General features: G+C 30.2%; 1 protein-coding gene across 1 annotated transcript; it reads right to left on the bottom strand.

Annotated features, from left to right (window-relative positions):
- Position 1: 1 nt before the first annotated feature.
- On the bottom strand, positions 2 to 27,902 carry LOC143198306 (uncharacterized). The gene is made up of 16 exons (XM_076407442.1): positions 27,741 to 27,902; positions 20,918 to 21,207; positions 11,113 to 11,210; positions 6,394 to 6,537; positions 3,823 to 3,951; positions 3,526 to 3,765; positions 3,342 to 3,470; positions 3,156 to 3,285; positions 1,998 to 2,120; positions 1,849 to 1,938; positions 1,666 to 1,789; positions 1,502 to 1,604; positions 1,333 to 1,448; positions 1,186 to 1,277; positions 1,042 to 1,131; positions 2 to 179 (listed from the first exon to the last, which is right to left on the bottom strand). Exons 1-16 carry the CDS (start codon positions 27,766 to 27,768, stop codon positions 120 to 122), a joined length of 1,986 nt encoding a protein of 661 aa, XP_076263557.1. The 5' UTR covers positions 27,769 to 27,902; the 3' UTR covers positions 2 to 119.

The following is a 27,902-nucleotide window of genomic DNA, read 5'->3' as shown; positions in this document are numbered from 1 at the left end:
TAATATCTTCGTATGTTACGAGTAATCGTTGAACTTTTTTACCTTAATTATACCATTGAAACATTTAAATTACTTCCTATAGTTGTCTGATGGTTTCTCTTGTTTTCAGAAATAACGAATCAAAAATAGTTTTCGTTTCGTAATCTTTTAATAAATACAGGTTCGTTATCTTCATCTTCCTGTAAGAATATATTATGTTTAAATAGTTCAGTAGCATTCAACAAATCTAGGAAAAATTAAACCAAGTTGTTCATTTTGTTTTTTTGTAGTTGTTCATTTTGATTTAATTTCTATTAATGTCATCTTTACAAAGGAATATGTAAAACTACATATAGTAATAATGGTAGTAATATACTTGACGGTTAAGGCAAACGGTCAGTGAAATTTGTAATATCAGACTCGAAAGAGGGCTCATCGACATCATCGGTAAAGAGGATTAGTGGGCGAAACCCAAAGTTAATTGACAAAAACTGATAGAGATTAAAGAGGAGTGTGGCCAGACAACATAAAATTACCGTAGAAAAATTGATAGCTCCATAGAGAACCCCAAAAGAAGCCTATGATTCGGACTGTCTGCTTCTGATTAATGGAAATATTGTGGTATTGATGAATTTCTAACTATGCCTGGTATATTAATGGTATAATACTAAGTTATTCCAAGATGATAATGCGTTCTATACAGCCAAAAGTTTCAGACGTGGCTTGAGGAACATCAACATATGATTTTCCCTGATCAACATTATTCCCAGCTCTTACACACACAATTAAATTGCTATGGAGAGATTTAGAGCACAGACTGAGGAGGAGATTTCCATGTCAACAACATTCGACAACAATGAACATTATTGATGCAGTTGTGTGATGTTTTGGTACAAGTGAGACTTTCTTTGGAAACTATTAAGACATTCTACGAAACTATTCTGCGATTAAGTACCTTTTTTAAAACCAATGGTGGTTCAACAGTTAAGATACTGAATAACCTAGCAATAGTTTTTCCTAGATCCAGTATGTAGAGTTTATCTAAAACAGCATTAAACTTACAGCAAAAAATGATGGTGCTTCAATTTCAACAGTATTATGTGTTCCTCCTTCTTTAGCCGTTAGCCAGAATGTTTGCATCATACCTTTACCCTAAAAAATAATGTAGTTACAGATCGCGCTTCCTATTTGAATTGGATGTGATACTTTAACTTCCACAAAGCCTCTCTCCTCTATTTTGTAGCCTCCAATTACGTCAAGTGCTTTTTTCATTTCTAAACTGATATGTATTTTTGAAGCTGAAATATATTTTTATTATCCATGTATTATTATTATATATTGAAATTAAAATACCTTCTCCTGTTGATTCCATTCTGGATGCTGTATTAACTGTATCACCAAATAAACAGTATCTAGGCATCTTCGAACCAACTATCCCTGCTACCACAGGACCAGTATGCGCCCCAGATCTAAAATAATATCTGCCAAAATAGAAAGATGTTTATAACTATTTTAGTATTACCTTATTTGTAATTTTTCGGATTTTCTATGAGGAATTTTAAAATGTTTCGAACCTGCGAGTAGATCTAACGCCATGCTTGCTATTTCCGAAACATGTTTGTTTCCTACGACAATACAACAAGAAGTCGTTAGTGGTCGATTTAGTTTTGACGCAAAGGTCCTTACCATTTTTTACTGGAAGTCCAGAAGCGACCATGTAAGAGTCTCCGATGGTTTCAACCTTGTAGACATCGTAACATTCAATTTTGGCATCAAACTGTTTGTAAATTTTGTTCAGAAACGTAACAACCTGTAAAAGTGTGAGACTGAAAATAATTAAGGATACCAGTGACAATAAATTAACAATACCTCTAAAGGGGTGCTAATAGCTGCTATTTCAGTAAATCCAACGATATCACTGAAGTATACCGTGACGGATGCGTAATACTCGGCGGGAACCTAAAACAGGAGCGATTATGAATACTGTTATTATATAATACATTATGTTTTTATGTTACTTGTCTGGTTTGCTTTAGCTGCGTAGCTACACTAGGAGGCAGCATTTGGAAGAGAAGTAAATCACTTTTCTTTTTCTCACGTTTTAGTTCTTTGGCTTTCTTGGATAAATTAGCTGCATACACCTGTGATAACAAATATACATCGATTTTTTAAAACTGCAAAATGAACTGTAAAAGAAAGTATATTAATAGTAATCAACTGCCTTTGTCATCATTCCCCTCCAATCATTTCCCTTAACCTATAACCATATTAGAATCTCCAAGAATTAGTACAATTATTTTTTAGTCAAAGGAACTAAATTGAAAATTTGAAATTTGAAAACTATAACACGTGTTTCTCCGGAGATGCTTTTGAAATAGACGAATATGTGCCTTCATGCACATAACTTCATGCTGATAAGAACCACACAATTTAACACTAAAAACTCTAGGTATTACCACATATACAGGTAATATTGTATCTTGCATTATCAAAATATTATTTAAGACTGTCTGTTTTAAAATGCTTAATTAAAATGATATCATTGTACCCAACATACTGAGAAAAGGAGATGTAATAAGAAAAATAATTAAGTGTTCCTGTATTTTGATGTATTTTGAAAATGGGTTATACAAATATTAACTAGTATTTAAACAAATTACTTTTAATAATAGTATTTTTTAAACCTATTCTTTAAATTTCCCCGGTATTAAATAAACCCGCTTTGCGCTTCCTCAGGTGACTCAAGCGAACAAAAATTGGTTACAACTTTATACATAGGATATTATATTGTAAGCTGGATAATTGAAGCTGGACTAACTTCAAAAGATATATCACTTTTCTCGCATAATGCGGAGCGATGACTTGTTTGTTTACTGTGTACATTTTCTGTTGAAGCATTTATTTTCGCAGGAAATACTGATTATGAAAAATTTATACAAGAACCTAATAATATATTAGGGTAGTAATGCCAAAAATAATTTATAGGATTTTTATGAAGTTAGTCAAATAGATATTTGAAAAATTTACTATAAAATAAGGATGATGGATGACAAATGTTAACAATTGTGCGTAAAAGATAATACGATAGACGTCCTTCAAAACATAGATATAATAATGTATTATTGTGCTATTGTGAAAGCTACGTTTTACTTAAGATTTATGTTAGCAATATTTACCTGAATCGTTGCTACAGCATTATGTACCAACCAAATTATAACTGGAGATACAGCTAGAACCACAATGAGCAATGTTACTCCTATAGCTTCTTGTCGAGCAGCGACTTGTAGATTTTGGTTAACATATTCTCTAAAGTAAGTGTATGTATTAATAACATTATTTAAAAGCATTTAAATAAATCTTACCCAATGGTAACACGCAGTGACCTTTGTAATTTTCTTAATTCATCGGTGTATAGTGCTATGGAGTCAAAATAATTTAAAGCTTGAGAATAATTGGGATTCCTTTTCTCATTCCTCATTATGATATCATGCCTGAAAATACCAATAAATAACAAAATATCGCCCTAAATCTATGTCTGACACTCACTTCAACCTAATATTTCCGTAATTGTTCATCGTCTGTGACAAGAGTTTGTATTCTTCTTTCAATTTTGCGACATAATTCAGAGATGTGTTCAATAAGTCTTTCGCTATAGAATCGTGTTGAATATAGCTGATGTAATTCGGCGATCTTAGATAACCTTTACCAAAGTAGTTGACGCCATATACACTAGCAATTCCAGTGCTTTCAATGCTTTTTAGTAAGTTCTTGAAAGCCAATAAGTATCTGCAATAATCATCTCATATTTTTATTTTATAGAACACGTTGTTTCAAGAAGGATACCTCCAAACACCACTGGTGTCGGTTTCTTTGATTTGTTGTGTTAAATGTTCCAACATGGCTGCGTTGACCGTCGTATACCAAGCTAGCACATCTGTAACGGTTGTTTCTTCGGAAAGCTTAACCGTTTGCCTACAAAATGTTTTATGTTGATTTTTAAAAGATCATTACATTGATTATCAAATATTTATGGGTGCGTTCGGAAATCTTTTTTGTGACTATAAATATGTAATACTGAGTAAAACTATCGGCCAGTATTATTAAGTCGAGATCAGAATATATGATATATTAAACATTTAAGATAATTTTTCGACACTGGTCTTTTAATATATTACCATGATTTATATTTCATACGATGAGCATTTTTCGATAGGCACATCCATTAGATAAAGTGACTGTTATGTGAAAAATAATGACGTCTATGTCAAATTTGATATAATATAGGTGAAATATTGTTGACTGTTTATGATAAAGTATAGTTTAAGCAAAGCTATAAGAATGGCTTAGAATGTAACGAGTCCGGGCACATTAAACACAATAATAGCGAGCACGACACAAGGAAATTGAGCGATTTCGCAGAAGCAGAGTTCCTATGATCTAGAAACGAGTGGTATTCCATTACCATTTAGAAATATATTAATGTGCTAACAAATCAGTTACAGTAGTGGAAATATCAATCGTTTATTAATATTATCACTAAAATAAAGCGGTAAATCTACTGGGTTATGTTGTGCTGGAGGAAAAGTAAGTTGCCAAAACCACTCCTACCATCAGATCCATTAGGCTCATTAGTTTTTGGGATCGGAAATTATTATAACCACTTCATGGCCAATTAACGTTAACAAAACCTTAAGAAAGCTCAGATACCAGAACATCTTTATGATTTATTAGGAGCAGTGTTACTATTACCAGATCATTTGCTCAAATTTATGAATCAAAATTTATTTTATGGTCAATCTGGATGCGGAAATTGATAAGCGCTTTGTTTATAATTCAAAGTAAAGAGAACTATTGCCCAAGAACTACAAACCTGTCGCCAGAACAACGATTTAGTAAACATGTTTAAAATAGCATTGGATCGAGATCTGACAGCCATGATATCACCATCAGACTCGACAAAACACCTACTGGTGAGTATGCGAGCAGATTTAATTGGATAATTAGTAATAATAACAGATAACTAATAGAATTAACGTTATATGTCTAGAAGTTTTTCAGCTCGTGGTTTTCTAGTTTTCATATGCAAGTCATATCAAATAGTGGAAAATCCCCTTAAGCGAAAGAAACTTCGTTAGAACTCCATCATTACTTTTCATTCATTCACTTTGTTGTTATTCTATTCACTGGTCCGTGTTTACAGTTATCTTGAGTTTGAATTTCTAATGTTAGAATCATATTCACTTGACATTAGTTCCTACTTTTGTTAAGTAAGGATCAGTTAGTCACCATTTATAACGGCTACAACCCTCGTTCATTTGATCCCTCATATTACTTTCTGACCAATTTTTATCTGGACTTCTCCCGATACTCATTACATCTTCAGCTTCTCAAATAATCGAAAAAGCTCGGACATCTCGTTAATGACTCCTGAACTTCAATTTATTTAAACTTATTCGTCCATTTATTTGTCGCAGGTTCTATATTCTGCAGAAAACTTATATGATAATAGGTCCTTTATTATATCTTCTGGCTTATTCTAGTCTCTATTTACATACCACCGAAAAAAATGACATTCTAACGGATAAAAAAAGGTTTTTTTTCATGTAATATAACTCGAAAAAATTATAAAAATATTCAGAGAACGGGACGGCTGCCATCAACACAAAAAGTGTTTTTATGCTGCGAAATTGGAAACAGAAGGGTATTGATTTAGAAGCCCCTAACACCGAAATTATTGCTATATGTTTTATAAATAACAATTATTCTAAATAATATTAACACTGCGCTCTTATTATGTGCGGCTTTGGGAATTTTTGAAAAACATTATGATTCTCTTACTACTTTTAAAATGAATCAAATATTGAAGGATTCGTCGAATTCATCAGTTGTCAGAAGGACGACAAAATGTTATTCGGCAGCAATTGGTTTTATTTTAATTAAAAGAGTAAAATTAAAGAGAAATGACAGGGAATCTAGTAATAAACGAACATTTGTAGTGCGAAAATATCCGAAGAGATTTTGATATTGATACAAATAATTAATAAAATTTTTGTGGTAAAAGTTTAAGTGAATTTTGTCGTCTGCCAGCTAATTTAAACGACCATTTAGATTATTTATTGCTTAGATATAGAGAATCAAACTAAAAATAATTGATATTTTCCATATCTAAATATGGATATTGTTATGTAGTATTAACAATCTTTCTTCTTGGTATTCTTAATAAGTCGAAGGTTATATTTGTAAAGGTGATATTTATAATACATATGCAGACTTATGTAATTAGTTTTATATTACTAATTCATAATTTTTACCACTATTAGTTCTAATTACTTATTATTTAATTTATTTTATATATTATTTTATGTTTTATTTACCTAGTATCCATATTAACTTAATATACATATACATTTTTACCTAAATGTGGTGAGATTTGTGATGAAAGTTGTCTTGTCCAGGTATACTTTTCTGCTGTCGTCGAATTGTAGAATCAATTCTGGCCAGACGCTCATATTTCGTAGGGCTTCGTTGGTCAATCGAAATCTTGTTTCTAAATTTGTCCTGAAATATATAATTAATGTAACAGGGGTACGAGTAAGATACTATATTTTTATCCATAAATTAGGTACAAGGACAATATTTTTGTTTTTTTTATATCAAGATTTACATTTCAGTACTTATTATTATATTATTAAAATAAATAAGCAGGAAACTGTAACCAACGAGCCAACCGTCATCGACATGATGAAATGGATCAGTGAATTTCAGACTGAAATGCGACACAATTTTAGTTAGCAAATAGTGTAGAAAAATTGGAAAATTCCAAAACAAGATGAAGATAAACAAAAATAAAGTTACTCATTAAGTTCAGTTCAGTTCTTAAGGATTATAATATGGAACGCAAATGGGCTAAATCAGCTAGTCCCGGAACTAATATTATGAGAATGAGAAGAATATTTCTGAGAACAAATAACATATATAATAGATATAGCTCTCATATTGGAGACTAATAATTCTAAACAAATACATAAAAATACAGGGCTATGATGTATACTGGACAGTACACCCCAGTGAAAGTGCTTGACGCGGAACAGCTCTAATTATAAAACAAAATATGCCGCATTTCCAACAAGATGAGATAAAAAATGAAGAAATACAAGTTACAATAGTTAGCATTGAAAAGAACGGCCGAATGAAAAAACACAGGAGCTACAAAATAACACAACAGCAATACAGAGATTTATTTTTAAAATTAGGCCCACGATTTTTTATTGTACTGACTTTAATATTAATCACACAGCCTGGGGTTTACGATTAATAACACTTAGAAAAGAAAATAAATTATTCGCAGTAATTAATATTACAAATTGTAACTATAATTCAGGGCACGAATCCACTTATTATCCTACAGACAGTAATAAAGTGACAGATCTACTGGATTTTTATATTTTTAAAGGCATCTCATCAAATCAAATACAGATTGAAAACTTGACAATTCTGAAATCTATCTGAAATAAGTCTGAAAAAGTATAGACGATCTTGAATTCAAACCCAAAATATAATTGAACAAATTCGGTCTGCTGCAAAATAAGCTACTCTGGCATAAAGAGAGAAATCAGAATATGAGGTAAATTACCCCCTTGAAATTAAGGAATTTATAAAAGAATGACAAAAATCTAGAAGAGTCTGGAACAGAACCAAATATTCTGTAGACAAAACAATATTTAATAGAATTAGTAATCAGACAAGTCAAGATATTGGAGAATATAAACAGAATTGATTCGAAAGATATGTAAGTGAATTAAAAGCGGAACTTGAGTATTTTAAAGGCCAATTATTAGAGCACCGCCTATTAAAAATGATCGAAATGAATGGGTTCGACGCAACGATGAAAAAGCTGAATTATTTGTAGAACATTTAGCTAACATATTCCAACCGAATGATATAGAATCTATAACAGATATAATTCCAAACGGGCCGAACAAGTTGGATCTTACAGGCCTATTTTACTAATAAATTATTCGAGAAAATGCTTTTTAAACGTATTAAACCAAGTGTAAAAATATCATATTTCCAGTTTTGATTTCGAAATCACCATTCGACAATAAACTAAGTGCGCAGAGTCCTATATTATATATATTTATTGACTTGCAATATTCCTGGACGTCTCACAAGCTTTTGACCGGGTATGGCATTTGGAATGAATCTACAAAATGAGTAAATTGCTACCGCGGAATTACTATCGGTTGGTGGAATCATATCTTTTTAAAAGATAATTTAGAGTATCGCATGAAGGGGCATTCTCAACACTTAAACGTATTTCGGCTAAAGTTCCACAGGGTAGTGTTGATACCACTCCTGTATCTGCTCTATACTGCTGTCAACAACGGTCAACAAGATCTACAAGTAGACTAAAGACTGGAAAATACAGTTTAATAGCTCCAAATTTTTCCATGTTAATCCATGTTAGTTGCGTTGCAGTTAAATAACAAAAACCTAATTATATTACTTGACGGATGCTCCATTCCTCAAGCAGAATAGCTAAATACTGCGGAATATATCTCGGTGATAGGTTAAATTGGGAACATCATGTTAGCTAAAAAGCAGAGATGATTAGACTCAAAGTCAAACAATTATATTAGTTAGTCGGAAGATACTCTCAGCTAGACCTAAGATCAAAGAGATTGGTCTATAAGTCAATCATAAAGCCAATTTGGATGTATGGTTATGCAAATATGGGGTTTCATTAAAACATTAAACCAACTAGTAATCCAACGCATCCAAAACAAATTTCTACGATTAATTACCAATGCTTATTGCTACCTAATCGACGAAGAGCTGCATGATGACCTTGAAATCAAATAGATATACGTGATAATAAGTGATTCAAGATTTCGCCTTAAGACATGAAATAAGTTTGCTAAATCACAGCTACTGGACAACATGTAAGAAATCGGAAGATTGAAGCGAACCAAACTACATGAATATTATTGTATGTACATTAATACTGATGTATTAATTCCGTACTCGCCTTGTTTGTGCAAGAACAACAGAACAGTAGTAATAACTTAATTTGTAAATTAAGATTGTACTAAGCATATCTAATTTAAGATGTAATTAATAAAAAATAGCATTATTGAGTTATACAGTGTTTATATGCTAACAATAGGACGCTAAAGTTGCACTTTCGACATTCAATATTTGATTTGAAGATATCTGCTGTTCCTATCAAGCACTCATATCCTCATATCAACCACGTCATATTCCAGCTGTCAGTTTTGGTTTCAACGATTTAGAGGTGTTTTTTGATTTTGATGTCAATGATTTTACAGTTTATTGATTACTTTGAAAACAATTACTTTTCAATAACTAAACTCTCAGGAGACTTTCAGGCAGCTTAGCAGTTGAAAAATCCACTTTTTCTAGAGGTTTGTAGGCGATGGGAAAGATACGAAAAAAGAAGAAGGCTACCATATGGAAATGTCATTATTGATCAAGAATTCATTGTTTTCAAAACAAAGAAGAGTTTTCTATGGCATATGCAATTGGCGATGAAAGTCTTTCCGGATATAGCGCTTTTTGATTACCACTTGGTCAGATTTGTGCAGCGCGTATTGGCTGGCACACGATTTTGAAATGTGTGAAGGAGTGTGAAGATGGATCAATGATTGGATCGCTGCTAAAACAACAACTTCATATCGCCATGTTGCCAGAATGATCACTGAAAAGCTTAAGAAAATAATGGAAAATATATTGTTTAACCAATATTGTACCAGTCTTTTTTAATAAATGCCTCTTTAAGGTGAAAAATATTATCGAAATACATTAATACCTAATATATCTACAGAAATATTCACTAATTTAAGTGATATTCATCAACCAAATTCTAGATTAAAACTCAGTTATTGTATGATTATTAACATAAATTAAAACGAGTAGATGTATTATAATATTAGACCAAAGTAATAAAGTAGTAATAAATACTTCTTCTGAATTAATCCATTTTTTTCTGGGGTAAATATTTTAAGTAAGAAAAAAATGAATACAAAATAATTTAACTTCGAATTTATGATTATATGAGCGTATCATACCCTTTATACTTATTCATTTTTTTCCACTGTAATTTACTCTGAAATTTCTCGACATCCTTACACGAAAATCCATAACATCCACCCATTAATTTACTATATGATTTCTGGCTTTGGGACGTATATTGCGGACAAAGCTCAGCCAATTGATTTCTATCAGATACAAGTAAATAAAACCAATATTTACTCCCCTCATATGAAATGCTCTAAAAATAAGTATGAAGACATGTATCGCAATAATTCTCCTCATAGACGTTTACTTAATCATTTTTAGTTTTGTGGTTTACGAGGGGTAATTTTTATATGGCGCCTCTGACCTATTTATCGCCCTCGAATAATTGACTGGGTTACGATTATGTTATATTGCCTTGATCGATTAGAATCGATATGATTTTATAAAATATTTCATACGTTCTATATCAATCAGGTGTATTATATTAGCATGATTTGTTCAATAAACTGATGATAAATTATGATGTTTGGGAAGTCTATCCTATCTGTTTTACAGGAGATGGCTCTCAGCACTTCATAATAAATTCATCACTGTAACAGTTAATTCTGTATATTTGTTATTTGATATAACAATATATAGAAAAGCTTTGTGTCTTATTTCTAATTCTGTAATCAGAAATGCTGCATAACAGTATCCATTTATAATTTTAAGCTTATGGGGAGCTTATATGGTCAGATTGAAATTATTTTTACATGTTAGTTTTGATGCTTCAAGGCTGATAAATTTAGTCCATGTTTGATGAAAATTGGTAATGATACACTTCCTGAAAGATATATCTGTTTGACATCATGTTTGTAATTAATTGATGATCGTCATCTTTGATATTTTAATTAAATCGGTCTGTTTAGCGTTAACGTCTAAACATGGACCTCAGTCACCCGTTACCTCTTGTAACAGATGTGACCGAATATAAGTTTTTGTGTCCTTTTCAAAGGGTATTAGAACGTTTAACTATATTAGTTTTAGTTTTAAGTTACTTAAACTATCTATTAAACATTTTTATATTATAATAATATATATGATTATATTTCTTACCTATAATGCGTTCCGTTGGTGTATACGAAGAAGGCAACCTCAGAACGTTCTAGTTGCATTCTAGTCACCACTTTTCCAAGTTCAGTTGCAAATGTTACCTAAGAAAATATAAGAGAAATTATATTAATAGTGTAGTAAGATTATTTTTCTAAGGTCTCTCTTAATTATTTTTAAAATGACGCTCAGTTTAATTGGAATGGAGATTTATGAAAATATAGAGAAATGTTAAAAACTGTGTATGTAATTCTCGTATATAATTGGAGTTAAACAGAAAAATATAAATAAATTTTATATATATTAAAATGATTAAGTATAATCAAGTGAAGAACTTCTGGAATCAGTGGTAGCAATATAATAAGAAACGACATTACCGATATAATTAATGTTCGTTATGGGAATTTGAGAAATGTTATAACATCTAAAAATTATGCTTTTAATTTATAAATAATTAATTAGTAAAAGCTAAAATTAAGTAACCAGAAACCAATTGTTACTACAATTGCAAGTTTGAAAATAACATCCACCTAAATAATAATATTAGTATTTTCATCAAGTTCTAAAAAAAGGGAAACAACTAAGAAGTCTCTCCGTTATGTCGCGTGACTGATACGGCCCTGGCTACGAAGATTGTGTATTTGGACAAGGTTATGTATTTACATTAAGAATGAATGGTATGGAGTGAGACATATAGGGATAGGGGTTTGGTTTATGTTATATTAGATTCGCCTGTATCGTTTTGTATCGCCGTTCAACAAGTTGCCATCTCTTTCCGTAAAGTATAACAGCCCTTAAAGTAAAACAGTAAAATAGTTTAAAAACTCTTAAAATTTTATAATTTATGTATGTAGTTTTACGGTTATATTTTATATTCTTTGAATAGTTTTTTTTTCTAAAGTTATAAAGTGCCTTTTCGTTAAGAATAAAATACCGAAGTATAACTATAGTATTAACTTATGTATACTAGTGCAGCATAATATTTGAACAAAATACCGAATATTTCCTATATATAGTATATAAATACTGATATCAACAATAAAATTGATTACCAACAACTAAATAATGACAGCATGAAAGTGTTATGACCGATAATTAGAAATGGCCAAATTTGTGAACAAGTATCAATAATAGCATGTGATAGAGGTTGACAGCTTATCTCAAAACGCTGGCGAAAAACTGATCCTGATAAAAATGGAAATTCAAGTGGATAGTAAGTTGCACTTGAAAGTAGGCATTCTCATAAGATCTAAGAGATTACTTTGAAGCGATTTAAGATTTCTCAGTGGTCAATGTTGACATTGGTATAAGCTATGTGACGAAATTCAAGTGCAGTTCAAATTTCTGTCGCCTTCGTGTATCGGTGGCTCCGAGTAATCTAATTTTCAAGATTTGTGCGGCATTGATTCGGCTGAATTAGAGCGATGCCGTGGGTTATGTTGATTTTGTTGTGTGAGGGCATAGTTGGAGTATAACGGGATCAACTCGCACGATCGATCGATTGGTAATAAATTAACGTAACACTTGAGATGTATGAGTTGGTATCGTTTTTTACAACTTTCCTATGCTAAATAATATAATATAATTTTTTATTTAAACAAACGACGTTATCTAATATCTTTGAGATCCTGGATCAGTAGGATTTTGTACGAGTGCAGCTCCGATGTCAATTTATTAATGTGTAGTCTGTGAAAGGTAGAACTTGGCCTTTTAAATAATATATTTTCAGCGCCGTATCTCATCGACCCATCTTAATTGAAAAAACCCTACAACTATCAGCAAAAACAAAAGTAGTAAATTAAATTAGGACTAATTAATAACACATTTATTTTAGTGGTGTAAATAGACATGCCCCTCATGGGATGTATGGGATTCAAAAATAGTTTCTGTAAAATATGATTGCTTCGACATTAATTTTCTTGGATAATAAATTCAATTTGAATAAATGGAACATTTATCACTAAAATTATATTATTATTGATTACTTATTTTTGTTATATTTTAATGCCTCCTTTTTACCGACTATGATTTATCAGGACTGGACCTATTGCTTAACACTGGCTCCGAACCACGATCCTCGGCACGAAGCCTACCGACTGGTGAGTGGCCAACTTGGAAGTCGGTCTTCTCCAGCCTGGTTACCGGCGTGACTGGGATGATATTTAGGCGGATTTTGCACTCTTGCTTTATGGACAATCAGAAACATAAATTTACAACTGTGCTCCAGCAGGATTGGAATCCGCTTCTATTGCAACAGTAGGAGGATTATAGGATTTAATTTACTACACGGTATACATTAAATGGCGATTCTGTTTTCGGAACATCAGACTGTAAGGATTTTGAAGAAACTCAATATCGAAATTATATTCAGGTCATACAGGAAGTTTATCTCAGACATTTCCTAACCCCCAAAGTTAAGAGGTCTAGCTTAAGGTAACAGCTTAATCTACTACGACATTTATAATATGCACGGACAAAGATACGACAATGGTTCGAATATGAAGAGTAAACATAGAGGTGTACAGAAAATAACTTTAGACATTAATTCTCGAGAAATATCTGTACTTCATTGTAAATACCGTTTCAGCCTTGTCATAAACGATGCTGAAATAACTGATGATAAATTATTTCTCACTTATTTGAGTTCAATTTCTCACAATTTTCTCAAGATCTCACAACTCTCGTAGGAAAATGAAGTGTTTTAAAATTATTCTGGAATATTGAAAATTTTGGAAAATATTCTGATCATGAATAATTTAATTTTTGCAGAAAGCTTGATGAAGCTTTAATATACGATTAAAATCGAAAATGATATGGTCGGAAAAGAACTTTTACGTGAACTACAATTTCATGTAGTAGTAGTCGACGGTAGTACTTGAGTGTCTACTATAATACTAAATACTTCGCTTTTATATATAATAATCATAACTTTAGGCTTAATAAAGTACTGCGAAAGTACTGTAACTGAACATAGATATGGAACGCAACGTTCACTTAAATAATATAAAATTAATTTGCCTATAACATGTTTTTCTGATTTATATTTGGCAAATAGAAGTGATTAAATAACATATACTCATATATAACACATATAAAAATATTCTGGCTGAAAGTCGACGAAGTGTCTTTATGACGCGTAAGGCATAGTCTGACGAGTTTTCCTTAAAATGCAAACATTCATTAACTATTTTAGATAGCCTAATTAATTATTTCAAGGAGATATATCTATAATCTAAAACTTAATTATAATAATATATGTCCCAACCTTTGCTATATAATTTCTTTTGGTTAGTTTGTCTTAAATTTAACTTTATTTAATTTAAATTTAATTTATGTTTATAGCTTTTGCTGAAAATTGTGGTTTGATATGGTCAACATGATACATCGTATTATTTATATTATTATTTAATATAATTTTTGAGTATTTTTCCATTATAATATTTGATAGTTAGATAGGTTTACGGTTATTACCGTAAAAAAATAGTTTATGCTTATTCTTATTTCAGTGTAATATTTTGTGTTACTCCAAATAATATTCTTCAGTGCCAACATTATAAACAAATAAATTTAACATCCTTTCTGTGATAAAAAAACTATGATCTTACCACCAAAAGTAAGGATTGAAGTTGAATAAAACCGGTTAATTCTAATCAGAAACTGTTGAAATAATTTCCCGACTCCTTTTAATACTTTAATTACAGATCAATTTAAGCGAAAACCAATAATGCCTGTACATGTCCATACATTTTAATTTGTCATTGGCGTGGTGTAATTAAGTTAACAAATGACTGTCGGGTTGGAAAGTGTGTTGGAAGAGCACCTCACACCCAGTGTCAATATGTAATTAATGGAAAATTTTTAAAGGGTCTGCTTCTAAAAGTATGCCTATCGTATAGAATAATGTTATGACCGTTATATATTCTTCGTGCTTTTAATTATTTCACCCCATTTGTTTATGTCCGGTTATTTGATACAATTATTAATTTGTTTCACTTTGTACGGTGACTATTATTAATATTCTTTCGTGGAAGTTTTTTTTTTATAAATATTAAGATATATTATTATGAAATTTTGGCGTATACCTATATTTTAATATTTTTTACAATATACTTTTTTGATAATATATAGATGAAGCAATTTCGTCTAGAATCCCTTATACATTATTAAAATTAATATATTTGTAAATTATTTTTCAACAATATTTATTCTGTCCAAAATCACTAAACACCTTGTGAGAAATGCAGACAATAATATTGAACATTCAGCGATAATTTAGTATCGTAATATTTGATTGTGAAACCTTTATTTCTTATCATTATATGCATTCTCAAAATATTGATTCGATTAATTTGCTTGAGATTATTAAGTCACACTAAGACATAAAATGTAATTGGTCATATTCATGTTAATATGTCAATATTGTCAGTTATTGGAAAGTAATTTTCTGGGTTTGTTACAGTTATGAACCCGTCTTTTTACTTTTTTTTTTTTAATAATCTTAGATTTAATTTTTATTGTCTAGGGGTGAGTAAATTTTCTACTAAGGTGCTATCTATTTTTTTATATTTTTCTTTTTAAATCTCTTTTTTACCAACGAGGAAATCATCCCAGAAGATATCCCGTCTTACCTTTTCTGATTACTTGCGTGACTGGGATAATATTCCTTGTCGGATTTTGCACCCTTATCTAAAGGACACTAACATATTTTAAACAATCACAAACATAAATTTACCAACTATCGCAACAGTACCTGAGTACAAGAGGACAGTCCTGTCGCCTTTACCACTGTGCCAACCAAGCCGGCGCTAAGATGTTTTGTTTGTATACTGTTTCGAAGATTTCTTAATAGCTTGTTTTTTATTAGCGTTATTTTTAAACAATTTGAATTAAACATTTTGAATCACGTTAATTGTTAGTAGTAGTAATAGAACGAGAATTTTTATTTCGCATAATTTTCTAGTTCATGGTATACAGTTTATAATGTCATATTTATTAGGGTAGTTAATTTATTTGGTATTGAACTATGATTAAACGTAGCTTGAATATGTTTTTATCACATATTTTACAAAAAATTAATCCTTACGTAGAACAATACTAATTAACTCGATCAAGATAATAAAACTCGATAGGTGGTAGCTATTCGGGAAATATTGACTCACAAGCTATGTGGTTTTGTTCTTTGTTATTACACGATATTCCGATAAGGGTTAAATGGGATATTAGTCTTTTCTAGGAATGTTTTAAATGATTTTAATTATTTCTTCATCACAATGTTAATAGTTTCCTACTACGTACTGTTTCACACCTACAAAAATTGTACAATACAAATATTCATTCTTAAGAACCTTTAATTAAACACTTTATCTAATACTATTTTTTATATTAGTAATATTAGTAAACTTGTAATTATTTTACTTTCAATATGTGAATATTGATTACGTTTTTTGAACTGTTATTGGCGATTTAAAAGGTTGGGTTTAGTTTTATTGAGAACGGATCTTTGGATAAAAACGCAGCTTATTATTACAAATGCTTTACTGTGATTAGATTTTCTTTAGATTCCGCTTGGTCATCACTCGGTTAAGTAAGTTGAGCACAATATATTCACATCGTTTTTTGGATTTTACAGGAACTTAAAATATATCAAAGATCGAGTATTGATTCGAAGAAGGCATAATAATAAACTAAAAAACTAATTTTACAGCAGATGACAATTTTACGTTATATAATATTAACTATATATGTATATACACACGTTGTGTATACACATATAGTCTATTCAAGATAACAGTGAACTCACGTCATGAATATATGCCTGTTGCAAATTGTAAATTCGTTTTAGAGTCAAATAATATTATCCTTCTCATTCTATTCTATTTAAAAGGGGATAGAATCCTGTCTGCTTGTCTGATATCGAAATTAAAACGAATCAGCCTGCCAAAGTACTCCGATTGTCAAATGTCTCCAAAATTCTTCAAAACATTAATTATAATAATTACAGGTTATAAACCGGCAAAAGTTATCTGAAAGCTTTGCTTATTTTAATATATTTCAAATCGCTGGTTATTAGTACTTTGATTGAGAATGCCGAAGCCAGACAGAACAGATTGCGTCTCTTCATTGTGAGTCAGTTACGTCCAACAGGAACGAGATAATGGAGCAAAAATAGCCAGTAGAATTATTTAAAGAGGTAAGCATTTGTACTGTCAATTATTAAGTTGCTGCGTTTTTTATTGAAAATATTTTTGTGTTGCAGCTGCACTGAATGTTAGTATAGGCAAGGCCGCTGAAATATCTAAAGAAAAAGAAAAATATTATCTTATATTCACCGAAAAGAGGCCATCCTTATACTAAGAGGATGACTTATCAAAATCAGATTGATGTTAGCTCTATCAGAGATCAAATATACGAAATGTATGCAAAACAGGGAGTAGTATTTTCAACATAAACTTAATTTAATAAAATTGTTTCAGAGGAAACTATTAATCTGAAAATTATCCACAGAAAGCTTAAAACTATGCAGACCTTTCAAGGATGTAGAGCACCTTTTAATAAATTGTTAGGTAATATAGGATTTAAATGGTGTAAAGATAACCCACGAAGAGGTCGAATGAGCCTTCCAGACATTGCTTTTAAAAGAATACAATTTTTAAAAGCATATAATAAAATCAAGGAAGACTTATTATTTAGGGGAACTAGTATACTCAATGGTCACTCATGACAAGATTATAATTAAAATAGTGTTGGCAACAAAAGTTGATGGAGAAAGGTAAACGTTGGAATAGATTTTTTTTAAAGTTTATCGAAGATATATAGTTTTTTATGGTAGAAACGGGAATGGTTTATAACCCCTTCGGTTATGATGAACTCGATCAGGCACATTGAAGAAGAAATTGGCAAATGATGGAATTGGGAACAATTGTTATATAGATTCGAAATTAGCAGCTTAGTTATTCAATTCAACGAAACTTTCTGAATATATGATTGTGATTCAATGCTCCAAATTTCCTAGACAGGATTATAATAGTAGAAACAACTCGGTGAGATATAATTAATATACGATAACTGTCGAAGGAAATCTTGTTGTAGAGTGTGAACGAATATACATGAGCATTTGGTTAAAATATGTGAGGAGAGATATAATATTAACTATTTTGTATATATGGCAAAGGCATTAGAGACAATGTAGTGATTAAATCTAGTTTTATCAAGGAAAATTTATACAGGTAGTAATAGAACAAACTAAGGAGAAATACAGTGATACCGTATGACTTTACTAGGAAACAATGTACCGAAGAAAATAAGAACTAAGCATAAAAGGTAAATATGCTATCTAATGAAAGTAAAACATATTACCTGGATGTATAATTGTTAATTAGGTATCCAGGGGATACCACTACATAAAAAAAACGCGAACTGTATATATATATAACTCATAGGTGGTATGGAAAAAATCAATATAAGTATAATAAAACATAACCTTAAGTACAAAGAATATTGTAAATGTATAATTGATTAGTCCTTTGGTAATATATACATTAGATGTACTGTAATGTTAAAGCAAATTATACTTCATAGCAGTATTTTGAACTTAATAATATAATTTTTTATTTTGAACAGTTTAATTAGTTTACCTACATTAGAATTCTGTTGAATGTGAAAGCCAAAATGAACTAAACCTCAGGGTTGATGTGGTAAAATTGCGACATTTTGACGTCATCAATTCAGATGACTTGAGATCTTTGTTTTATTGAATGGACTATATATCAACAATGTTTATATACGATATTTTGGGAAGCTGAAGGGTCACTTGGACCGTGAGTACTGATATTATTGCAGAGATATGATAGCATTGTTATCGCTACAGGTAATTTCTTATTAGAAACTACGACGGAGATGGGTTCGGAAATTTAACGTTGAATATTAGGTATTTGTATGTAATCATTTTTCCGTATTAAAAAAGCATTCATATTATTTAGCAGCGATTTATTTTGAGACCTTGCGACAGATATATAACATTCAAAAGTTATTATATTTGGTGATTACTCTGGCTCTGGATACTATAAATTTTTTTAAACGTGTACACGAGTGTTGTTGGGCAGTAGACATATGCAGTATCATTTCCTCATACACTGCACCATGCTAATTCCATCGTATACGCAGTATTACTTATATTATATACTTATATGTTTTAAACATCTCGCTTCGGTGTCGATAGGATGGCACTTCTGGGTTAATCCGCAATATTTCGGCTTGATTTTCATCGCCACATATAATATGTCACAAGAAAAGCTTTTTTAATCGGCAACTAATGAAACCGTCATGTTCAAAAAAATTGGAATTGTCTCTTTAGTTAACATTAACTATTGAAACCAATAACCATTAACTAACAAAACATATACAGCTATTTGAGGGATGTTGAACATCTCTTCATACACTGTTGGGTAATATAGGATTTAAGTGGTGTAAAGATAACCCACGAAGGGCACTAAGCATTACATACATACAACACTGCATTTAAGGAATGGCTTAAAGTACATAAAATAACTTTCGAAGAGATCATGTTAAAGAATGAACTATTTCCAATTGTTGCTCGGTAAATATATATGGAATATTTAATTGCATTTTATGTAATTTAATTTTTTGGAAATAAGCCTGAGAAAATAAGCCATAGTAGATCAGATTACTGAACGTTATGGCCATAGAGTATTATGTCTTCCTCCCTATCATTATATATTTAACCCAATTGAGTTGATACGTGGTATTGTAATAGACATTTAGGTCAAGAAGAATATTCAAACCAGGATTGTCTGGATTTATGGACAGAGGCATTGTCGAAAATAGCACGAAGAACACGAAACAAGAATTTGACAAATGGTAGGATCTTGAGCATATTTTTATATAGATTGGAAATAAACAGCTTAGTTATTAACTTGATTAGTGTTTCTAAAAGTGACAGTGGTTGAATAAAACTTAATGAATATTGGTTTATGATTCAATGCTGACAATTACCAAGACAGGGCGATGAAAGAGGAAACAACTAAAGGAAAGTATACAATTAATATACTTTAATTGTAGGAAATTGCATAACAGAGTGTGAAAAATTTATGAACGTGTATGTTATTGTTCAGAATATACATGAACATTTGGTTAACATGTAATTTTATCAAGATGTATACAGGTAGTAAGAGGACAAACTAAAGAAAAATATGGTAATATCATAATGACTTTACAAGGATATATTGCATCGAAAGAAACAAGAACTAAAGTAAAACATAAATATGCCCTCTAATGAAAGTCAAATAGATTACTAAGTTATACAATTGTTAATTACGTGGATTAGGCCTTCGGTGGGTACCACAACATAAAAAACGCGCCTATAAACCTACCTATACTGGTGTGGAAAAAGGTTCAATGTACATATAATAAAACATTTCTAACCTATAAATTATTCTTGCTGTATAATTGATTGTAGTTTTAAGTTCTTCGATAATATATCCATTAGTTGTACTATAATATTAAAATAAATTATAATACATAACATTTTTGTTCATTATTTTATTTATATTAAAATTTTGTTATATGTCAGAGCCAAAATGTACCAGAACCCAGGGTTGCTGCGGCAACATCGCGACGCTTTGACAGGTCACCCGTTTCACTATTGTTTTGTATAGACTATATATAATATTTATGTATGTGTTACAATCATACATATTACATATTATCGATAGTTTTTTTTTGGATAATTTAAATATATTTAATTTAATTAGGAATGCAACACCTTAATATTACAATTAAATAAATTATTTACCTGGTTCTCTATTTCTATACTATCGTGTTTAAATATCATGATGTTGTTCAGCATTATGCAGGTTTGAACGATCAATGCCATAATCGGTATGAAAGGCAGAACCAACATCTGAAGTAGATGCAATTTGCGCCCTCTTCCATCTGCTGGGTTAATCGATTTTGCACAACAGTATCCCCGTGGCGCCATTTGAGAGACGTCTTCCGAACTGAGTGATCTTAAGGAAAAGTCATCACCTTCAGTTATATTGTTAGTGAGGGCGTTTTGATTTGTCTTCTTGTCGCCTGCCATAACTGTAAACAAAAACAACGAAATTTGGTATTAAAAGTAGTGTTTTTATTTTGACAATTTGACATTTAATAGCACCTTTAGTAACAACTGAATATTCACTACAAAAGAATAACATATAAAATTAATTTATCTCTTATAAACTTTGGTAGATAATGATAAGTGGTTTTGGATATTAGTGATTTTGAATAGTAGTGAAACTAAATATGAAAAGTTCCTGCTAACCACTCTATTTTCATATTCATTAATTTTCTACTGAAATTTACATGTTTCAAAAATCAACGTTTGCTAATATCGCGTTAATATTTATTTAGAAATACCGATTTCAGTTTTAAGAAGCTATATTAGCATAACAAGGGAATAATGTGTGCGCGCTTATTGTTAATAGAGTAATTTTAGAAAAGAGTATCTATAGGGTGCTTATTGGGAAGATTTTAAATTTGAATTTCGCGCCAATGATTAATACGAGATAGTGAGGAGAGATATTGGTCGACGCGAGTGCGCGTTAGTGCTTTTGTTCAATTGTGTTTATATACGAATTTATAAGTTTTTAAGTTTAGTTAATATATATATATATATATATATATATATATATATATATATATATATATATATATATATATATATACTAGAGGAAGTGTGACAATATCTGACGATTACTAGCTTAGTTGATATAGCAGTCAAGGCGACAGAACGGTCTTCCTACTGTTAAAAATCCGAATGAAGAAAATCGTCCTATTCATGGCAGTAACACGCCGTACCCTATTGATATAACAAGGGTATAAAATGTAATAACTGCTGATAATAAGTTTTAACTTGAGTAGCATATAGTATTTCCCTGTGGTTTAGGAATATCATTAATATAGAGCAAATAGAGAATAGGTTCTAGGACGCTACCTTGTCACACTTATATTCATTTTAATTCACAATATTCACTATTTTATTTTTAAGAGTCTGAGAATATGATGTTAATATCTCTAATTTTTATATTTATAGTAATTTATTTAGTAATAGTAATTTAGTAACTTTAGTAATTTATTTATAATTTAGAGTAATTTATTATTAAGTTACTTAACTGTTTTGTTAAAATAATAGATTTTCAAGATTTGTTAGGGCTTTAATGTGCTGGATAAAAAGCTAGAAGAACTGTCTTTTTTACAGTATTTTCGCTAAAGGTTACTGCAATGTGTGAATGATTAGACTTTAAATCAAAGGTCTGTTCAATTTCTTTGTGATAAAATAATCTAGTAAACCGGCGATTTTATCTGTGTCAGTAGGCCAATAGATAGTGTTGCCTATTAAATGGAAATTAAACCGCCTTTTTGATTTCCTTATCTTTTAGTTTGGGTTAGTCCTTTAGTTGGGGTTAGTCTAAATTCCCAGTCTTTTTCAAAAATAGATCTTTCTCCCAAGTTTATAATTTTGTTAATGGGTTATTTTTTGGTAGACTGTTTCAATTATAAGTTGCTTCAATTATTGTTTTTTGTTTCGTCGATTTAGTTCCGACTACTGTTAAGATTATTGCATCTCAGAGATAAGACAGACATTCATTAGCATTTAGGAATACTTAATAGCTATATATTTTTAATAACTTATTTTTCATATTCAGCATTAGGGAGTTCCATAATGGAGATTTCAAATAGTGGTGCTTAAATCTTTGTTCTAAGTTGATTGGGTTACTGGGGAGTGTAATATTGTTATTTCTTATTGTATTAGGGATTATATTTTTTATCTGGAGATAATTTATTTGCCTTTTTTTATTCAACTATGCTGCGATGGTATATTTGCTGTAGTTAGCGGAATGTTGAAAAATACATCTTATTTAACATAAGTCGGAGTTGTATTGGCATATGTCTTTATGTCCCTATAACTTTCGCCTCTTATGCGCTGTGGGATAAATTTTTTGTTTCTCAGTGCTTCAATTTTAATTTATATATTATTTCGATACACTTCGATTTTATGGTTTTTCTTCTAGCTCCTTTACTATTCCGCAATTGTTGAAAATTGCTTGTTCCTAGACATTTCATGTCACTGTTTTTTATTAGCTCTCCTCTTTCCCGGTATTCATTTTCTGTATTAAGATTAATTTTAATTTGTCTTTATAAGTAGTAATCTTGTTTGTCGGTATCAGGTCACTTGCTATTTTCTGATGCTAGTAATTATTCTACTCACCTGAAAAAGCAATCAGCCTCGGACCCTCGCATAATTTTTTACTTATATTTTTATAGAAAAAAAAGGAAAATTTAAGGGCTTCATATTTTGGATTATGTGTTGAATTAATAGTTACAGAATATAATTTTTATGGATGTTTTATCAAATTTATGTCTCATACAAATATATAACAACGAATTTAATCTAAAAAATATTATCCAGTTTTTTCTACAACCTTGCTTCAAGTCTCATGTAACATATAGTAAAAAGCAAAGTAATATTGAGTAATGAATTTGCAAACTTCCATGGTATAAAGTCATCGATGTTATGTACATTGTACATTTTGTACACCTAGGGCTAGGATGGGGTCAACTCTACCGAGCATGTAAGGTGCGGAAGATATAGGAGTAATATTCACAAAAGTTCAAGAGGATATTGTGAGTCACATGGTCACTCTCTTTTTGTGGATGATTTGTTTTAGTACGCTAGTTTTAGTTTCTTGAACATGGGAATCTCATAAAAATAAAATCACTCGTCGTACATTCTTCATTACATATATGTTTTATATTTGTTTCTGAATAGGCACTTGTGCCTGATCTGATAAAATTCCTAAACAGTGTCTCAGTGATCATTTAACTTGTGGATGTCATCGCTAATTTGAAATTCATTGGTTCATAAATTTCTTGACATGTAACAACAGCTAATGCCAATAAGTCTAATGGAGCTAATTGAGTCGATTTGATTCTGTTGAGGATTAAATGTGGTTTATAGAGTTGTAATTGTGGTTAATTTTTATATTATTTTTCACATTAATATACCTAGTCAACAGGCAACGATTTTTCACGAAAAGAAAATTGTTTATCAACATCAACAAATTCCTATATTTCTTTCCTATATAATGTAAGCAATCGTAGCTATTGTCTTTAAAATGAACTGCACTTATTCATTTGAAGTATTCATACTTTCAGCTATAAAATGTAATTTATACTCTCAATGATGAAGATGCACAATATCTGCGTAGTAATTTTTAGAAGTGGTGATGTAACCCCAGTATTATGCCCTCAGGTTAATGCCAATAAGTCTAATGGAGCTAAACTATACAGAACTAGTCTTAGGGTATATATTTTTGATAAAAAATATGTTTTTTTTGTAAGCTAGATGTTTTCCCGCGATTAAGATATTATTATTAAGATACTATTAAGCGTTATATAAAAGTGTCAACAGCTAATTTTACACATTATTTGTTGCATAGACTGAATGCAGAAAATTAAGCAAGAAGTAATGCTCTGTTTTCAAAGTAACATATTGGGTCACAAAAATGGTTTCAACGACAAAATTTGAATTGCTTGTTATTTGCTGGATTAGTTAAAAGTAACTTTAAGAAAATGGTAATAAAATATGATATAAAATTTCTTAACAAAAATATTATCATTAAGTTATTAATGGTTTCTCATTTATTTGCAAGTAATTAAAATTATTAAATAATACCCATGATCACAACTATGAATATTTTATAGGGGCTGTATATTTTGACATAACATTTCTATATAATCAAAAAGTAATTTTCAACTAATCATTTCCGTTGTGTTCAACTCAGAATGTTACAAATTGGAAATATTTCTACTTTGTACTTGTGTTGTTAAAACACTGGCAGTAATTAAGATTGGCGTATTTATCAGGTTTTCGGAAGTTAGTGGTAAACGTTACTATAAAAGACTAAATGACGTAACATTTCGATTAAACATCAACAAATATATTTTACATTCAATTTTCAATTATATATTATTAGAACATATTGGGTCGATTTGATTCTGTTAAAGATTGAATGTGGTTTATTCTATAACTGTGGTATGATAATTTTTATTTGTTATTAATTGGCTTTCAGATTAACACACCTAGTTTACTGGCACTGATTTATGAAAATAATTTGTTTTTCAACAAATTCGTTATTTTTTGTATAATGTAAGCAATCGTAGCTATTGTCTTTAGAACTCATTCATTTGAGGTGTTCATCTCATTGTTTGTTACGATATTTGTAGTCATTTTCAAAAGTGATGATGTATTCCCAGCATTTGTCCTTGTTGTAAAACTAGTGAAGTGATACTACTTAAATTGTTATTCTATTTTGTTTGATATATAGTTTGATGATATTTTTGTTAAATTCATATGAAATTTACAATCAATATCACTTTTTAAAATGAGCAGCATGTGCTAGGTCTAGAACTTATTATACAGTATATTAAAACACTTTTTAATTCTTAGTAAGAGAAACGTACTTAAATTTAATATCAAATAAAAAACTTGATAAATAAATAAGAAATGTAATTTTTGGTTTGTTTTGAGCTGGTTGTGCTGTCTGTAACAATATGAGTATAATGTTATATATTAATAGGGTAGGGAATCTACTCGTTCCTTCCGTTTTGATTTTCGAGTCTTGTTATTGGGACTAGCAGCGTGCAATTTACTAGAATGGAATCGAGATTTTGGTAGGAATTTCAAAATATGGGCAATTGGAGTTTTTAAATTTCTGAATAAGATAACTTGGTAATGGTTAATAACGTAAATTAAGTAAATTGGTTTCAGTAAGGGAACGATTCTGGTGATAAATTATTCGCAGCTTCCAAAAATTGAGCAATGTGGCTATTGCATTTAGCTGTTATATTTCTTAATATTTCACTCAATCAGTAACGTTTTATCCAGGATAGTAAAATATGAAGTCCTTGACATTTATGGGAGATTTAGGTACTTTTGATTGAATTTACTACTATTTTTTGTTAATTCATTTAATGCTCTATTAATCGATAATTTTCGCTCTACTTATTTTTAGGTTTAAAGGGCGAAGATGATATAAGCTAGCATGGGCCCATTAAAATATTTCTTTTATCAACTAGCCCTTTTATTTTATGAATACTTTTGAATAAAGAATATTATTCTTCAAATAGAAAATTCTAAACAACTATGCTGTAACAATATTGTAGGAAAAAAGGATTAAATGAAACAGTCAAGCAGAGTACAATTAGTGTAACCAAATTATTTTATTTTCTATTAAGCTACAAATATGTTGCAATAGTGGCACAGTGGAAATAATAAAATGTCTTTTATTCTTTAAAGTTGATACTTTAATAACTTAGTAATACTTTAATAACTCATTTAATTATATTTTAATTATTGTTCAAAGTATATGTAATACGCAAAGAGCATTTACATTACGAAGGTATCTTGCCAATCTATATTATACAATATTCCTTTTCTTCCCTTTTCTTAAATAAATATTAATTATATTTTAATTATTGTTCAAAGTATATGTAATGTATATATCATTGTAATGCATTTTCTATAACTCCTTTACTTTATGAACTAACGACGTTCTAACTTCCTATATCATTAATATCTACATATCACTTTTCTCCTAACTATACTGATTGGATAATTTTTGCAGATTGTTAGGTGCTATGTATGGTTGAACAAAATTCTTGAATTATATCTATATCCTATCATAACATTCAGTCAAAAGTTATTATTGAAAATAGATTATTTCATTATTAACAAGAGAACTAATAATTATAAAAAAAGCTACTCTAAAAGTCTAAACTCTAAACTCTAACAATCAAATAAACCATTAAATGCTGTATATATGATATTAAGAGTCAGCAATAAGATATATAATTAGAATACCGAAAAGGCATCCTTATATTATTGGTTTTCAAAATTAATTATAGGAAATTGTAGGCAATATTACAAGGTCTTCATGGGCTTGACAACATCCGTCGATCTATTTAAAGCAAGATTAAATTAACTACAGTGCCATAAAAAGAATGATGATAATTTGAAAATAGACAACTAAATATTGTAAATAATCATCTGGTTCGAGAGTGGGATTGAATTCGTTAAATCTATTACTCCATAGTTTACTATTATTTTTAAAAGTGTGTAACATATCGGTACAATATGGAACTATCTTTGGATTGTTTACCAAAATACTATTTGTTATACGTTGGGTTACAAAAGGATAATATTTATGTTCTTTATTTTTAGATTTTGGTGTATTTAGAGCTCTTTGTTGAGTTGAATACGAACAAGATTATATTCTATGATAATTATTATTTCTTTATAACGTAGAGATATATCTCTAATTAAAACGAAGATGTCATAATGTAATAAAAGAGAGATGTTATTATATTATTAAGTAATTAATAAAATATATAAAGGAAGATATGGTGACACCCTGTTTAAAATATATTTCATATCATAGAACCTGTTTTAAAACGCTGAGAAGAAATTACTTTTGGCTATTGCATCTAAAAATTACATTGAGATAACAGGAAATCGTAATAGCACCAGAAAATGCATAAAACAGCGCTTCTAATAATATTTTGATAATGCTTACTTAATTTGTTTCCAGATCTTTGCCACATCAAACGTAACAACGAACGAGATAATAAGCGAGTCCGAAAGCAGACTGTATCTACTTGTTGATTGGATACCAGGACTGGATTGACCGTAGCCAGTAGTCGTCCAGGCGCAACTTCTGAACGTGCACTTCCAGCGA

This window comes from Rhynchophorus ferrugineus, unplaced genomic scaffold (assembly GCF_030347505.1).
Source record: "Rhynchophorus ferrugineus isolate W39M unplaced genomic scaffold, kcgeb_rfMv2 rfM1, whole genome shotgun sequence".
NCBI classification, from domain to species: Eukaryota; Metazoa; Arthropoda; class Insecta; order Coleoptera; family Curculionidae; genus Rhynchophorus; species Rhynchophorus ferrugineus.
This window is presented reverse-complemented; position numbering and strand designations above follow the sequence as displayed.